Source organism: Nomia melanderi, chromosome 7 (genome assembly GCF_051020985.1).
Source record: "Nomia melanderi isolate GNS246 chromosome 7, iyNomMela1, whole genome shotgun sequence".
Classification (NCBI taxonomy): domain Eukaryota; kingdom Metazoa; phylum Arthropoda; class Insecta; order Hymenoptera; family Halictidae; genus Nomia; species Nomia melanderi.
Genome location: NC_135005.1, coordinates 7,244,522 through 7,260,000, shown reverse-complemented (window position 1 = coordinate 7,260,000; position 15,479 = coordinate 7,244,522). Strand labels below are relative to the sequence as shown.

Here is a 15,479-nt window from a genome sequence, read left to right as displayed (position 1 = left end):
TCAATTACTTTGTTAGTTTATATACAGATTTAAAGCATTTTGTTGTTATTCCAGATGTCGCGGAGAAGACGATTCAACAGGTAAGTTTGTTGACCAGTTGCTTCCACGATAAGTTGTCGTCCATGAAATGTCATTTGAACTCGGGCTCATTTAAACACACTTGTATAATACAATCTTGTAAATAGTACAATACAAAAATTTGTTCGACAATATGTAGTTAGTTCAATGTTTAACAGTAATTATCAGTTTAATGTTTAACAATAATTTAATCGTGTACTCTACTCTTCTATTCTCACAAAACTTACATCGCAAAGAATGACATTTCACATACTACAACGAACAGTTAGGATTACTTTGTGGTTAACATATGTGTTCATTATTTGTTCACTTTAATTAACCCAAATAGGAGGAAGTCGTTGAGGAAGTCGTTGAGGAAGTCAAGCAGAAGAAAGTCCCCAAGAAGAAGAAACCAGTCACGGCTAAGGATGAGGTGACGGAAGAAATCGTCGAAGAGATCACGATTGAGCAGCCCGAGAAGCAGAGAATCAAACCCACCGTGGAAGAGGAAGAGACCGTGACAATCACCGAAATTGACGTGAAGAAAGCGCCGAAGAAGAAGAAAGAGGTCGTCATAAAAGAGGAGGAAGAAATCTTTGAGACAATCGAGACGCCCACGCAGAAGATCATAAGGAAGAAAATACGACCAATGAAAAAGGGAGAAAAAGAGGTCGTTGTGGAAGAAATAATAACGAAACCAAAAGAAGAAACCATCGAAATGGAGGAACAACAAATCGTGGAAGTGATTGAAACACCGACCAAGAAGATCGTTAAGAAGAAGAAAGCAGTTACGAAAGAAGACGGTGTTCCGGAAGAAGTTATAGAAGAAATTCACATTGAGAAGCCGCAGAAGGAAAAGGCAAAACCGCTCGTGGAAGAAGAAAAAGAAACGGTTAAAGTAACTAAAGTTGTACTGAAGAAAGCCCCTGAGAAGCCGGAAGAAATAATCGAGGAAGAAGAAATAATCGAAACGATTGAAACACCCACGAAGAAGATCATTAGGAAGAAACCGAAAGAGAAGAAAGACAAAGTGGTGGAAGAGGTGATAGAAAAGACGGTAGAAGAAGCTAAAGTTATGGAAGAACAAGAAATAGTCGAAATAGTTGAAACGCCTACCAAGAAAGTTATTAAGAAGAAGAGAGCAACGGTAAAGGAAGGCAAACCAGTTGAAGAAGTCGAGGAACTTGTCATTGAAAAACCTGTCAAGGAGAAGGCTAAAGGCGATGTCATTCCCAAAGAGGGTGTAGAAATCACGGAAATTATAACGGAGACGCCTGTCGAAGAGCTGAAGGAAGAAAAGGTTAAGCCGGAAGAAGCCAAGCCCTCGGAGATAAAAGAGAAGAAGGCCAAGGTGTCCGAAGTCACAGTTAAGAAGGCACCTAAGAAGAAGAAGCCAGTCACCGCGGTTGAAGCGGAAGAAGAGGAAGAAATTGTAGAAGAAATAACACTTGAGAAACCTAAGGAAGAAAAGGTGAAGCCAACTGTTACAGAAAAGGAAGGTGTTGAAATCACTGAAGTAGTTACCGAAGTAACTACGGAAGAGCTGCCTGAGAAAGTGAAACCAAAGAAGAAGAAAGTATCGGAGATTGAAGAAATAGAAGAAAAAGTGGTAACTAAGAAAGTACCAGTGAAGAAAGCGCCCAAAGAAGCTGTTCCGGAAACCGAAGAACAACCTGAAGAGAAAGTGGAAGAGCTCATTCCTGAAAAGCCAAAGAAGACCAAAGCCAAGAAAGAAATCACTCCGTCGGAAGGTATTATAACGACGGAAGTGGTTACTACAACCGCGGAAGAAACATTAGAGGTCGAGAAGCCGGAAGAAGACAAAGCTTTGGTGACCGAAGAAGAACAAGAAATAGCCAAAGTCGAAGAAAAGACTGTCACCGTTAAGAAGGCTCCAAAGAAGAAACTAAAACCGACGAAAGCTGAAGAGGAACAAGTAGAAGAAGTCGTGGAAGAAATAACAACAGAAGAGCCTAAGAAGAGGAAGGCGAAGAAGACAGTTATTCCAAAGGAAGAAATAGAAACGACTGAAGTGGTAACTGAGGTTACGACAGAAGAAATAGAAGAAGAGAAGCCAGAGGAAGAAAAGGCTGTTCCTAAGGAAGAAGAAAAGGTAGAAGAGGAAGCAAAAGTAACTGAAGTGCCTGTCAAGAAAGCGCCTAAAGAAAAGAAAAAGAAGAAGAAGGAAGAACCGATCACAAATGGCGAAGTAATCGAAGAAAAACTAAAAGAAAAGGAAATTCCTGAGGAGAAACCGGAAGAAAAGGAAATCCCCGAAGAGAAGAAACCTGAAGTAATTGAAAAGCCGAAAGAAGAAGTTCCAAAGGTACCTGAAGAGAAGGAAGTTCCTAAGGAGAAACCGAAGGAAGAAAAACCGAAGGTAAAGAAGCCAAAGGAAGAAAAGCCAATAGAGGAAAAACCGAAAGACGAAAAACCGATAGAGGAAAAACCGGAAGAGGTAAAACCGAAAGAAGAGAAACCGATAGAGGAGAAACCAAAAGAGGAAAAGCCGAAGGAAGAAAAGCCGAAAAAGAAGAAAGTTCCTGCCGAAAAGAAACCCACTCCATCAGAAGAGGTACAGGTAGAAGAAAAAGTGGAAGAAATACCAGAAGAAAAACCAAAGAAGGTAAAGGCTAAAAAAGAAGTCGTTCCAAAGGAGACTATAGAGACCACTGAAGTCATCCCTGAAGCGGTGCCAGAAGAATTATCAACAAAGAAACCTGAAGAACGCAAAGCAGTACCAGTCGAAGAAAAAGAAGAAAAGGTAGAGGTGACAGAAGTTCCGACAGAAAAGGCTCCTGAGAAGAAGGAAGAAGAAAAGAAAGTGCTGGAAGAAAAACCAGTTGAGAAGGTTCCTGAAAAACCAAAGGAAGTAAAAGAAAAGAAGAAAAAGAAGAAACCAGTTAAGAAAGATGAAATCGAGGAATGGGTGGAGCCAGAATATGAAAGACCTGTACTGGAACCAATGCCTGAGAAGATCCAATGGGAACCATCAAAGAAAAAGAAGGAAAAGAAAGAGCTACCAGCAGCTCTCCAAAAATTGGTTCCTGAAAAGATCGAGAGGAAAGAGATCAAACCAACAAAATTGAAGTACTCGGAACCAGCTGAAACGATTCAGTTCGCTGCGATAAAGCTGAAGAAGGTAGCAGTCACCAGAAAGAAGGAAGTAAGCAAGGTGAAGATCCCGAAGATCATGTTACGCAGCACGCTCCAGTACGTCACGGATTATCCACCGGAAATGCAGATTCCTGAGATATCATATCTGGAAGAAAATCCAGTACAAAGTGGTATACTTTCAAGAAACACTGAAGAAGCTTTGCAGGTCTTGAAGAGAAAAGTCAAAAAGGTAAAACTTCCAGGGAAAGAGACTACAGAACTGGAAAAATTGGATCAGGAATTCGAAGAATTAAAGAAGGTTCCTTTGGAAAAGGTTGAAGACAAATCGGTATATGAAAGGCCACCGAAGAAACCTGCAGAAAAGCCTGAAGAACCTCAGAAAGTGCCTATCGGAAAGGGTAAAGTGCCAGAGGAAGAAAAAGTGGAGCCGGAAAAAGTTAAGCTAAAGAAAATACCTGACAAGAAGCCGGAAGAAGAAGTAGAACCTCTGAAGAAACCTGTGAAGCAAGAACCGGAAGAAGAAGTCAAGCCAGAAAAGAAGAAGAAACCGAAAGTGAAATTGGAGCACGATGAACTCAAACCTTTGGACTTCGAGAGGCCGGAACTTGAGAAGTATGAACCGGAAGAGTATGAGAAACCGGAGGAACCAAAACCTGAGCCGGTGCCGAAACCATACGAGAGAGAAGAAAAGAAAAAGCCAGATCAAGAAATCGAACAGGTACCGATAATAAAAGGTGAACCGAAACCACCTGAACCAACAGAAGAACCGGAAGTAAAGTTCAGAATTCCGGAGAAAGAGAAGCCGGAAGAGGAAGGTGAGAAGATAACTCTGAAACCGTGGAAGAAGGACAAGCCTGAAGAAGAAGCCGAGAAAGAGGTGCCAGTGAAAGAGAAGGAGGAAGTTCCCAAAGTGCCGAAAGAAGAAACTGAAGATGTCACGATTAAACGTAAAGCGAAACCAAAGAAACCTAAAGAAAAGGCTCCTAAGGAAGAAGAAGTAACGATCAAGAAACCAGAGCCTGAAAAACCAAAAGAGGTGCCCGAAGTAACGGAAGAAGTGCCATTGAAAAAGGAACCAGAAAAGCCTGTTGAGGAAGCACCGGCCGAAGTGACAATCAAGAAACCAGTTGTGGAAGAAAAGGAGGTAGTAGAGGAAGAAGTTGAAGTCGTTTTGAAGAAGAAACCAAAGAAACCGGAAGAAGTGGTCGAAGAGGCTGTCGTGAAGAAACCAAAGAAGAAACCTGTGAAGGAAGAAGAAGTTGCGGAAGTGACGGTAAAAAAGCCTATCGTCGAAGAGAAGGTGGGTGAAGAGGAAGAAGTTAAGGAAGAAGTTGTAATAAAGAAGAAACCCAAAGAAAAACCTGTCCCTGAAGAAGTAACCGAAGAAGTGACACTGAAGAAACCGGAAGAAAAGGCACCAGAAGAAGTGACTGAAGAAATAAAGAAACCAAAGAAGAAGAAACCTGTCAAGGAAGAAGTTGCCGAAGAAGTTACTATTAAGAAACCGGTTGTTGAAGAAAAGAAAGAAGAAGAAGCTCCGGAAGAAGTTACCTTGAAGAAGAAGAAACCAAAGGAGAAACCGGTTCCAGAAGAAGTAACAGAAGAAGTTACATTAAAGAAACCAGAACCGAAAGAAGAAGTCAAAGTTCCAGAAGAAATGACGGAAGAAGTCGAATTGAAAAAACCAAAGAAGAAGAAGCCTGTAGTGGAAGAGGCTGTCGATGAGGTTACAATCAAAAAGGTCGTGGTTGAAGAAAAGAAGGAGGAAGAAGTTCCGGAACAAGTCACCCTGAAAAAGAAGAAACCAAAGGAGAAACCGGTTCCAGAAGAAGTAACAGAAGAAGTTACATTAAAGAAACCAGAACCGGAAGAAAAGGTAAAAGTTCCAGAAGAAGTGACGGAAGAAGTCGAATTGAAAAAACCAAAGAAGAAGAAGCCTGTAGTGGAAGAGGCTGTCGATGAGGTTACAATCAAAAAGGTCGTGGTTGAAGAAAAGAAGGAGGAAGAAGTTCCAGAACAAGTCACCCTGAAAAAGAAAAAGCCAAAGGAAAAGCCGGTTCCAGAAGAAGTCACGGAAGAAGTCACTCTAAAGAAACCAGAACCGGAAGAAAAGATCAAAGTTCCGGAAGAAGTGACGGAAGAAGTTGAATTGAAGAAACCAAAGAAGAAGAAACCGGTGGTGGAAGAGGCCGCCGACGAAGTTACAATCAAAAAGGTTGTGATTGAAGAAAAGAAGGAGGAAGAAGTTCCGGAACAAGTCACCTTAAAGAAGAAGAAACCAAAGGAGAAACCGGTTCCAGAAGAAGTCACAGAAGAAGTTACATTAAAGAAACCAGAACCGGAAGAAAAGGTAAAAGTTCCAGAAGAAGTGAGGGAAGACGTAGAATTAAAGAAACCAAAGAAAAAGAAGCCTGTTGTGGAAGAAGCTGCTGACGAAGTTACAATCAAAAAGGTCGTGGTTGAAGAAAAGAAAGAAGAAGAAGCTCCGGAAGAAGTTACCTTGAAAAAGAAGAAGCCAAAGGAGAAACCGGTTCCAGAAGAAGTGACGGAAGAAGTTACATTGAAGAAACCTGTACCGGAAGAGAAGATCAAAGTTCCGGAAGAAGTGACGGAAGAAGTTGAATTGAAGAAACCAAAGAAGAAGAAACCGGTGGTGGAAGAGGCCGCTGATGAAGTTACAATTAAGAAAGTCGTGGTGGAAGAAAAGAAGGAGGAAGAAGTTCCGGAAGAAGTCACCTTAAAGAAGAAGAAACCAAAGGAGAAACCGGTTCCAGAAGAAGTAGCAGAGGAAGTTACCTTAAAGAAGCCAGTGCCAAAGGAAAAAGAAAAATCACCAGAAGAAACAACCGAGAAAGTAGAAATAAAGAAACCAAAGAAGAAGAAACCTGTGGTAGAGGAAGTTGCCGACGAAGTGACAATCAAAAAGGTTGTCGTAGAAGAAAAGGTAGAAGAAGAAGCCCCGGTGGAAGTTACTCTGAAACCGAAGAAAAAGAAGTCCATACCAAAAGAAGAGGAAGAGGAAGTCGCTGAAGTCACTCTGACGAAGCCCAAACCAGCCGAAGAAGAAAAGAAACCGGAGGAAGCTGAAGTGACTTTGAAGAAGAAACCAAAGAAGAAACCGGTCGTCGAAGAAGAAGCTGCCGAAGTAACCATCAAGAAACTGGTACCCACTGAAGCAGAAGAAACGCCTGAAGAGGTCACCATCAAGAAAAAGAAGAAACCCGAGAAACGACCATCGGTCACTGAAGAAATCGAAGAAACTTCAGTGACCCTGAAGAAAACACGCGCTCCGGAAAAGCCTGTCGAAGAAGAAGAAGTATCATCCGATGTTCAGCTCAAGAAGAAGAAAACGCCACGAAAGATCGAAGAAGTGGCAGCCGATGAGCTCACTATTAAAAAGGTCGAAGAAATCGAGCAACCAGAGGAGGAAGAAGTCCACGAATTCACCTTCAAACGTAAACCACCAAAACTACCACCTAAACTGGTCGAAGAAATTTGCGAAGACGTCACTCTTCGAAAGTTACGACCAAAGAAGAAACCCAGGCCAGACATCAAAGAAGTGACCGAAGCAGAGAACGTGACATTCAGGCCGCGCAGTACCAAGACCAAAGAGGATGTAGAACAAGAGTTCAAGATCTCCTTGAACACGTACGAGGAGGAAGACATCTCGATGTCCGGTAAAGTCCGACTGAAGCCGAAGAAACGGCCGATGACGTACTCGGAAGAAACTGGAGAAGAAACGATCAGAATCCTCAAGGAAATAGAAGACGACTCAGGTCCAATTGTTGAAGAGATCATAGACGAATCGGACGAAGAGGCCAAGGACGAGTACAGCATCGAGGAATTGGAGACGGACGAGTTGAACCTACCACTGAGAAGAAAGAAGAAGAAAGTGGTCAAACCGTACAAGGTCGAAGACATCGAGGAAGGCGATGTCATGTTGAAGTTGAAACGCGACAGGAAGTACTCGGTCGAGGAGACCGACGAGTCGCTGGAGTTAAAATTGAAGAGCAAGAGACGCGTGTCCACATACGACGAAGGTTCGCCGCGAACGATTTCACGATTCTCGCTTCACGCTGATAACAAATTTAATCTGACGGTAACATGCTTTCAGCTAGAAATTAGACATTAACGTTGCTCGCAAGACATGTCGATCAGCAGTGAGTATTAATCGCGCCCCATTAATTATCCTTCCACCTCCAAGACGAAAGATTCTTCTCCCGATCCCTAAGCTTCTTAATCCACTGCGAATGAAAAGCATACCGGTGCACCGTATAACATACTACAGATGCCAATGAAAATAGCAAGCGAAACTAAATAGGAGGCAAAGCTAAATAGCTTGATTACAGATACGGCGACGCTAAAGCGGTTAGTTCGATTCGCTTCAATCTTATGCGCATAACACGTCGAACGCAGAATCTCATCGAAAACTTCAATTCTATGTTCTACGATCTATCGTGATTATTGTTGTTATTTATTAAACGGATTTTCTTCTTGTTGACATTGAATACTTACTTGGTTGTCTGTAACGTTGTAGAAGAGGCCACGCTTAGTATCACCAGGGAGGAAGACATTTCGGAAGAAGGTATGCATATTTTATTTCTTATTTCCTTATTCTTAGTATATTGTAACTTCAACTTTGTGCCTTACGCGACTCGTGGGATTTTGTAGAAGAAATCGAGTACGTTGTCCGCGATGGCGACATTATGTTCTCCATTTGCTCGTACGTGGCAGAAACTGATGAAGCCATTAACCTCGTTGAAGGAGAAAGGGTTTACGTTATTGGTACGTTTAGAAGTATTTCAAGTTATTATTTATTGTTTGATTCTATCTCAGTGTATGCATGAAAATGACTGCACACGTTATATTTTTACAGATCATACCAATCAGGACTGGTGGTTCGTGAAGAAACATCTGACAGAAGAGAAAGGATGGGTTCCAGCCCAGTACCTGCTTAACGAAGTACATTACACGCTCTATTTGCAACGCAAATTGCACGAGAAGATCGACAAATTACCAGTATTCGAAAGTAAGCTCATTTATATTCTACACGTAAACTTTTATTTTTTAGTTCTATAGTAAAAAATTCTATAGTAAAATAATAATACATTTTATCGAGCCATTGTGTTATGAAAATATTCGAAATATATGCTTCTGAAGATATCAAAGCAAATGCTTTTTAATGAGAAAAGCTTTTCATCAATTATATGGCTAACTTCATTTAAAAAAACCAAAATAAAAACTTATTTTAATAAAATATTAGCTACGAAGGTATTTCAATGTTATTTATATAAATTATATTTGTGATATAAGTTTTTATTATTTTAATATTATTTTAATAAAATATTAGCTACGAAGGTATTTCAATGTTATTTATATAAATTATATTTGTGATATAATATTAAAATACTTTAATAAATAATATTTTATTAATATAATATTCGAATACAATTATGACTAATATACATTTTCTAATGACACAGAACCCTTGCCCGGCGAAAAATCATCAGCGCCAAGGTTCATCGAGAAACTGCAACCAATTCACACGCCGGATGGCTATACCGTTCAATTCGAGTGTCAAGTAGAAGGTTTACCGCGGCCGCAGATAACGTGGTTCCGACAGACCGCCATCATCAAGCCGTCCCCTGACTTCCAAATGTATTACGACGAAGACAATGTCGCCACTCTGATCATCCGAGAAGTGTTCCCCGAAGACGCCGGGACCTTCACCTGTGTAGCAAAGAACGCTGCAGGATTTGCGTCCAGCACCACGGAACTGATCGTGGAAGCACCTTTGTCTGACCATGGATCAGATCTAACTGGACCATCCAGAAAGAGCCTATCGAGGTAGGTTTGAAACTTTATTTGGTAAATTCGAAATATTTGCCATTACTTTTTATGGCCTTCTTCTTTCTTTTATGAGGGGGGAATGTAGATCTACAAATCGATCAAAATTATTTTAGCTGCTAAAAACAGAATACATAAATTCAGTGGTTAAAAATTTGGTTTCTAAGAAGTTAATATTTACATTTTTATATGTAGCTACAAATGTATCTGATTTAATTTATGAAATATAAACGAATATTATGTGAGTTTTTCATTAAATGAATCGAAATTGAATTCGCAGAGAATCATCCTTGGCCGACATCTTGGAAGGAATACCACCCACATTCTCTCGCAAACCAAAAGCAAAATACGTGAACGAGGGTGACGACGTGATACTAGAATGTCGCCTGGTAGCAGTACCGGAGCCTGAAATAACGTGGTATTACAAGGACAAACAAATCACAACTAAACAGAACATTATTGTCGCGACGGAGAGTGATATGCACATGTACTGCAGCGTAATTAAGATTACCAAGGTGCAGAAAAAACAAGAAGGGAAGTATACCATCGTCGCTAAGAACAGGGAAGGTGAAGCCACCATCGAGATTCCTATGAAGGTTTGTAGATAATCTATAAAATATTAACATATAAAAGGATAAATTGAACGTAACAATTGTCACAATAATGTTGTATAGTATAAAATGAGCGAAATATTTGTTTTATCTTTTTTTATTAATAAGTCGATAAATACTCGGTAGGGAAGAGTGAAGATTGCTAAAACAGCTACAGGATTTAATCAACATTGAAAGATTATTGATACATCGAAAAATACTAAAAATCAAAATTTGAATTCTGATCTTTAATTTGTTAAAGATCAATTTTACTAATTGATTGATTTCCAAATATAACAATGAGTATTCAAAATGAAACAGAAATTATATATAATATCATATTATAATGGTAATACTATTAATTATTATATAGTAATACTTTATTAATTACTATATATAGTAATATTATTTAACTCTTTGCACTCAATTTATTTGTAATGAATTCAACGATTTATATTTCTTCTATTTATTATTATTATAATAAAATTTAATTTTTATAATCTTTTAAAGTATGCTACATTGTCGAACAATTTCCAACGTTCTATAACAAATTTTTATTGTCATCTCCAGCATGACATACATGTACTCAGGATTAAGTATTATAATCGTATCCCCTAAATATTAATGTTTTATACAGGTGAAGACCGGTAAACAAGAACCACCGGAGATTCTAGAACCCCTTCAATCTTACGTAGTCAGAGAAGGCGAGACAGTAGTGTTGTCTACTCAAATTGTCGGAAACCCAGCACCTAAAGTCACTTGGTACAAGAATGGCAAGCCATTGAAGGGCTTGACGCCGAAACAAGATGGCCACGTGAACACTCTGACACTGATTCAACCCCAAGTGTCAGACAGCGGTGATTATTCAGTGGTGGCTACCAATGATCTAGGCACAGTGGAGACGAAAGCCACGTTGACAGTCGAAAGTAAGTATTTCGTTGAGTTCAGTTCCCATGATTCATGAACTTTTTTGGTAGAACGTAAACGTGCATTCGTATTTTACATTAACTCATCTACGTAATTGGACTGCGGACATTTATGCAAATTTGTTTTATTTAAAAATCCTAGTAACCTATCAAAATAGTTTATGGAAAAAGTGGTAATTTTTCAATAATATGAAATGTAAAATGCAATTACATTTAACAAGGACTTTTCCTCAATGTTAACATATTACAATTATTAACATAAAATGTCAATTCTTATTTTAATCTAGATTTCGTAAATTACACCAAGATAAATGTATTTGACATAAACATCTGCAATCTAGTTACCAGTTTGTTAAATCTTGAATATTTTCACTAGTCATTAGTCACTGGTCATTAGTCATTAGTCATAGTTTAGAATGTTAGTTTTATTGAAAACTGTAGTCGTATACTCAGCGAAATAGAAAATTGTTTCCCACGTTTCGCTTAGAAGAAATCTCCCGCTAAAAAATATTAATGAATTTCGTATAGTGCTTCTATTAATATCGCAAAATGCTTCGCTGGTGTATTTTTCAGTAAACTTGAAGCCTTCGCTAGGCATTAACATTCAGCAACACGTGTACGAACACTACACTGTGACCAAGGGTAGGATATGCTTCTGCTTTTGCTTGCATCAATTTATTTATATATATGTTTTCAATATTACGTATTCATTTTCAACGTATTGGTGATGGAAATTATTTAATTCGTGCGAAATATAGAACACGTTTCATTATTTATAGAAATACCAACCGGAGCTCCCGAACCGCCACTCTTCACGGAACGGTTCCAAGAACTTACCGTTCCAGAAAAAGGTACCTTCAGGCTGGTGGCGAAGGTCACCGGAAATCCTGTACCGGAAGTCACGTGGTTAAGGTATACTTGTTTACTGAAATTTTCTGAACTACATAAATTTGAACAACATAACATGAAACAACACAAATATGGAATAATAATACCCTACCTTATTGTTGTAGAAATATTTATAACATTTAAAACTTCACAAACTTCGCTTGAAAAAAATTGTGTTGATCCAGTTAAATTAGGTACCTGAAGTAACGATATTTTCAAGTAAACTATTATTATCCATAGAAACAACTTGCCTCTGGAGAAGTCACCGAATATCATGGAAAGCTACGACGGCGAGAATATTGTACTCGAAATTCGAAATGCAAATTCGGAGGTGGACGCCGGAGATTACAAGTGTATCGCCAGCAATCCTGTCGGAAAGGCTTCGCACGGTGCGAGGGTAACGGTGGACGTCGACAAAGTGACGTTCACGAAGGAACTGGAGAAAGAAGTCATCGTCGACGAGTACAAGACTCTGGAATTGACCTGCGAAACGTCTCACACGGTATCGACAAAATGGTGGCACAACCACAAAGAGGTCAGCGGTATGGACCACCGCGAGATCATTCAAGAAGGTCACGTGCACAAGTTGGTGATCAAGAAAACGAGTCCCACGGACGAAGGTTTTTACGAGTGTACTGTTAAAAATCAATCAACGGCCAGCAATGTCACGGTGAAAGGTGAAAATCATTCTTTGATTAAAATTTCTAATGGTCGTATCGTGCTATCGACAAATAAAATGTTTTTTTTTACTGTTCTTTATAAGCTGAAAAAATTGTTTTAGTGTTGTAGCAATTTTCAGTTCTTAAACATAATATATGTTCTTAATGAGTAATTTAAAATTTCGTTTGTTTGTACAGCCACTAAACCAGAATTCGTGAAGAAACTACAAGACTGCGAGGTGAAGGAACGGGATGTCGCCATCCTGGAGGTCGAGATTACATCCCAGTCGGCCGACGTTAAATGGTTCAAAGATGGAGAACCATTGGGACCGAGCAAGGAGAAGTTGGATTTCGTGAAAGATGGCACTGTGAGAAAGTTGCTGATCAGAAGCACGTCTGTGCACGATGAAGGTGAATACTCTTGCACCCTCATGGACGAAACATGCTCAGCAGAGGTCACCGTTATCGGTAAGCTTAAACTTTTTCTTAAAGATAAATAGAAACTTCCTTAAAACGAATTTTATTAAATACGATTCTATATTTCCACAATATTAACAAAACATTTCAGTCTTCTTGAATAAATTAATTTTTCGATAAAATCTTTTAAAACTGTTAAATCTGTACAGTAGATCATAACGATATGAAACTTTTTATAATTATCCTATGAATTTCACGTAATAATATTCTATAGTTAAATAAAATTTTACGATAGGATCTAAAGAAAGTTACAAAATATTCATAGCCCAATTCTAATTTTAATTTTAACTTGACAGTCTTAATAGAAAAGATAATCTTCCGTATGATTTCTATTTCGTCAAATCGGTTTAGGAAGATTTATAGTATAAACACAAGTTTTCATACTATTATATTTGCATTGTGAAAAACAAATGTTTCTTCCAATTATTCTAGAATTACCACCAGAAATCATTACGAAGATGCAAGATGTGACCATAGCGAGAGGTGAGAGAGCAACTTTCGAAATCGAGGTGACGAAAGGGGACGCCCTGATTCGATGGTTCAAAGACGGTCAAGAATTGCAATTCTCCGAGCATGTACAATTGTCCATCGATGGTAAAAGACAGAAGCTCAAGATCTATGACACAGAACCAGAAGACGCGGCAGTATACTCTTGCGAAGTCGGAAAACAGACTTCGTCGGCCAGGTTGACTGTAGAAGAACCTGGAGTGGACTTCATCACAAAGTTACCGGATGTGACCTTGGTACCGTTGAATGCTGATGCAGTTTTCACCATCGAACTGTCTCAAAACGTGCCGGTCACATGGCATAAGTAAGAAAACAGTTTAAATTAGCTTAATTTAATTCTATTTAATTTAATTTTATTTACTTTATCTAGTTTGATTTAAATTATTTTGTTTTATCTAATTCGATTTAATTTGATCTAGTTTGATTTCTTTCAATTTAATTTAGCTTTATTTTTTAATGTAATAATAATATTTTTTTTATTATAATCACTAACTTATATTTAACTTCAAAGAATAATGTATAAATCACTAACGCAAATTTTATAAATTCCTCGTGTTTCACAGAAAAACGGAGGTCATCAAGGAATCATCGAAATATACTATTATCGATGAGGGTACCGTAAAGAAATTAATTGTCAAGAAGTGCACGATCGAAGACATCTCGGAATACACAGCTGTGGTTACCAACGTAAAGACATCATCGAAATTGAGAGTTGAAGGTATAATTCGATAGACATTATCTTAATTTAATTAAAAGATCCAACAAGATTCAATTTTGTAAAAATTCAATAAAATTCAAAGTTAGATTCTAATATTCTAATATTAAAATATTAATAATAAGTGTACGAAAAGTTTATTGACCGATAAATGATTAATCAATTATTATTGGAAACATTTTCAGTCATCGAAACGCCACCAAAGATCAGTCCAGACACACCGACGAAATACAAAGTCAGAGAGGGCGAGGACGTCGAGATCGTCGTGAAATTCACTGGAACCCCGAAACCGAGCGACGAATGGACGGTGAACGGTACTGTAGTTACAAAATCGAAACGAGTGGTACCATCGCTCGACGAGGAATGCGCGAGCCTGACCATCAGGAAGATCCAAGAAGAAGAAGTCGGCAACTACACCTTGAAATTGTCGAACCAAGTCGGCGAGACAAGTATCGAAATCAGCGTCGTCATAGTGCGTGAGTATCGTGCTAATAAAGACTTTTTGTCCTTTCCAATTAAAATAAAATAAAATCGGATAAGAGCTTTTAATTTGTCAATTTGTAATTAAAATAATTAACTGTATAAAATGGAAAGTAGAAAAATTTGATGATATGTATACACAGAGTGTTTTAGTACTGAAATTTAAAAATATTCACAAAGTACAGTTGATCACTTAAACAAACTGAATTTTAAATCCTACTTTAACCATAATTTAATTTCACATTATTATATTACTGCAACAGATGTACCGAGTGCACCAGGAGCACCAGAACCACTCGAAATCACCACTGACAGTGTTACGCTTCATTGGAAGAAACCAGATTCAGACGGTAACTCACCTATCATCGAATACATTCTTGAACACCAAGAGAAGACTGAAACTTCGTAAGTACCTTATTTTTTTTGTTTATTAAAAATTAATATTTCCATCCAGTTGTTTGATTGTATCAAACTTGAACTGTAATCTTCCATTTTGATGTTATTTCATGTTGAATACGGGATTTAAAAATATTATATCAATTTTTATAATCGTGTTATCAGATGTTATTCATGAATTATTTTATTTTATAAAATAAACGATCAGAATATTATTAATGTTATTGATTCATTTTGTGAAATGGGCATAATTAATTGTCACAATTTTTGTTTGTAGGTGGACCAAAATTACAGAAAAGATAGTAGAGACAACTCACAAAGTAACAAAATTAATCACCAACAACGAGTACACCTTCCGCGTGACTGCAGTAAACGAAGCTGGTCCAGGTGACACATCACCAACGTCTCCATACATAAAAATATCAAAACCATCGGCCACGGAACCACCAGTCGTGCTGGAACCACTGAAGAGTGTCATTGCAAGGCTAAACGAAACTGTTACACTTTCGTGCATCATTGGTGGAACACCAACTCCGGACATCACTTGGTACAAATTTTTGTTTAATTCTATCTTAAAGATTCAGTAAAATATTATTTTAACCCTTCGTACTAAAAGCTTTTCACTAGAAACATTCAACGCTATCCGATGAGACATAGACGACATTCTTTGAAGCTATCTAATGAGAAAACATACATAAATTCAGAGAAAAGCTATTTTATATAAATATTTCACATATTGATGCATTATACAAAACTTAATGTTATATATAACATTTTGTAATTTTGTTATATCAAATCAAATGGTAACTGAGAGTTACCT

General features: G+C 38.1%; 1 protein-coding gene across 23 annotated transcripts in view; it reads left to right on the top strand.

Moving 5' to 3' along the window:
* The window catches only part of sls (sallimus), a 237,073-nt gene that overhangs the window by 214,949 nt on the left and 6,645 nt on the right, over positions 1-15,479 (top strand). For 22 of the 23 annotated variants that reach the window (XM_076369145.1, XM_076369150.1, XM_076369148.1 and 19 more), the window contains 16 exons: positions 55-80; positions 407-7,214; positions 7,712-7,759; positions 7,846-7,959; positions 8,051-8,203; positions 8,658-9,021; positions 9,302-9,617; positions 10,249-10,537; positions 11,317-11,449; positions 11,666-12,102; positions 12,283-12,552; positions 12,994-13,372; positions 13,632-13,786; positions 13,969-14,259; positions 14,527-14,668; positions 14,937-15,206. In XM_076369145.1, coding sequence (XP_076225260.1) covers positions 55-80; positions 407-7,214; positions 7,712-7,759; positions 7,846-7,959; positions 8,051-8,203; positions 8,658-9,021; positions 9,302-9,617; positions 10,249-10,537; positions 11,317-11,449; positions 11,666-12,102; positions 12,283-12,552; positions 12,994-13,372; positions 13,632-13,786; positions 13,969-14,259; positions 14,527-14,668; positions 14,937-15,206 — 10,195 coding nt within the window. Of the gene's footprint in view, positions 1-54; positions 81-406; positions 7,215-7,711; positions 7,760-7,845; positions 7,960-8,050; positions 8,204-8,657; positions 9,022-9,301; positions 9,618-10,248; positions 10,538-11,110; positions 11,281-11,316; positions 11,450-11,665; positions 12,103-12,282; positions 12,553-12,993; positions 13,373-13,631; positions 13,787-13,968; positions 14,260-14,526; positions 14,669-14,936; positions 15,207-15,479 lie in introns of those variants that run through there. The other variant, XM_076369154.1, reaches the window with a different exon arrangement.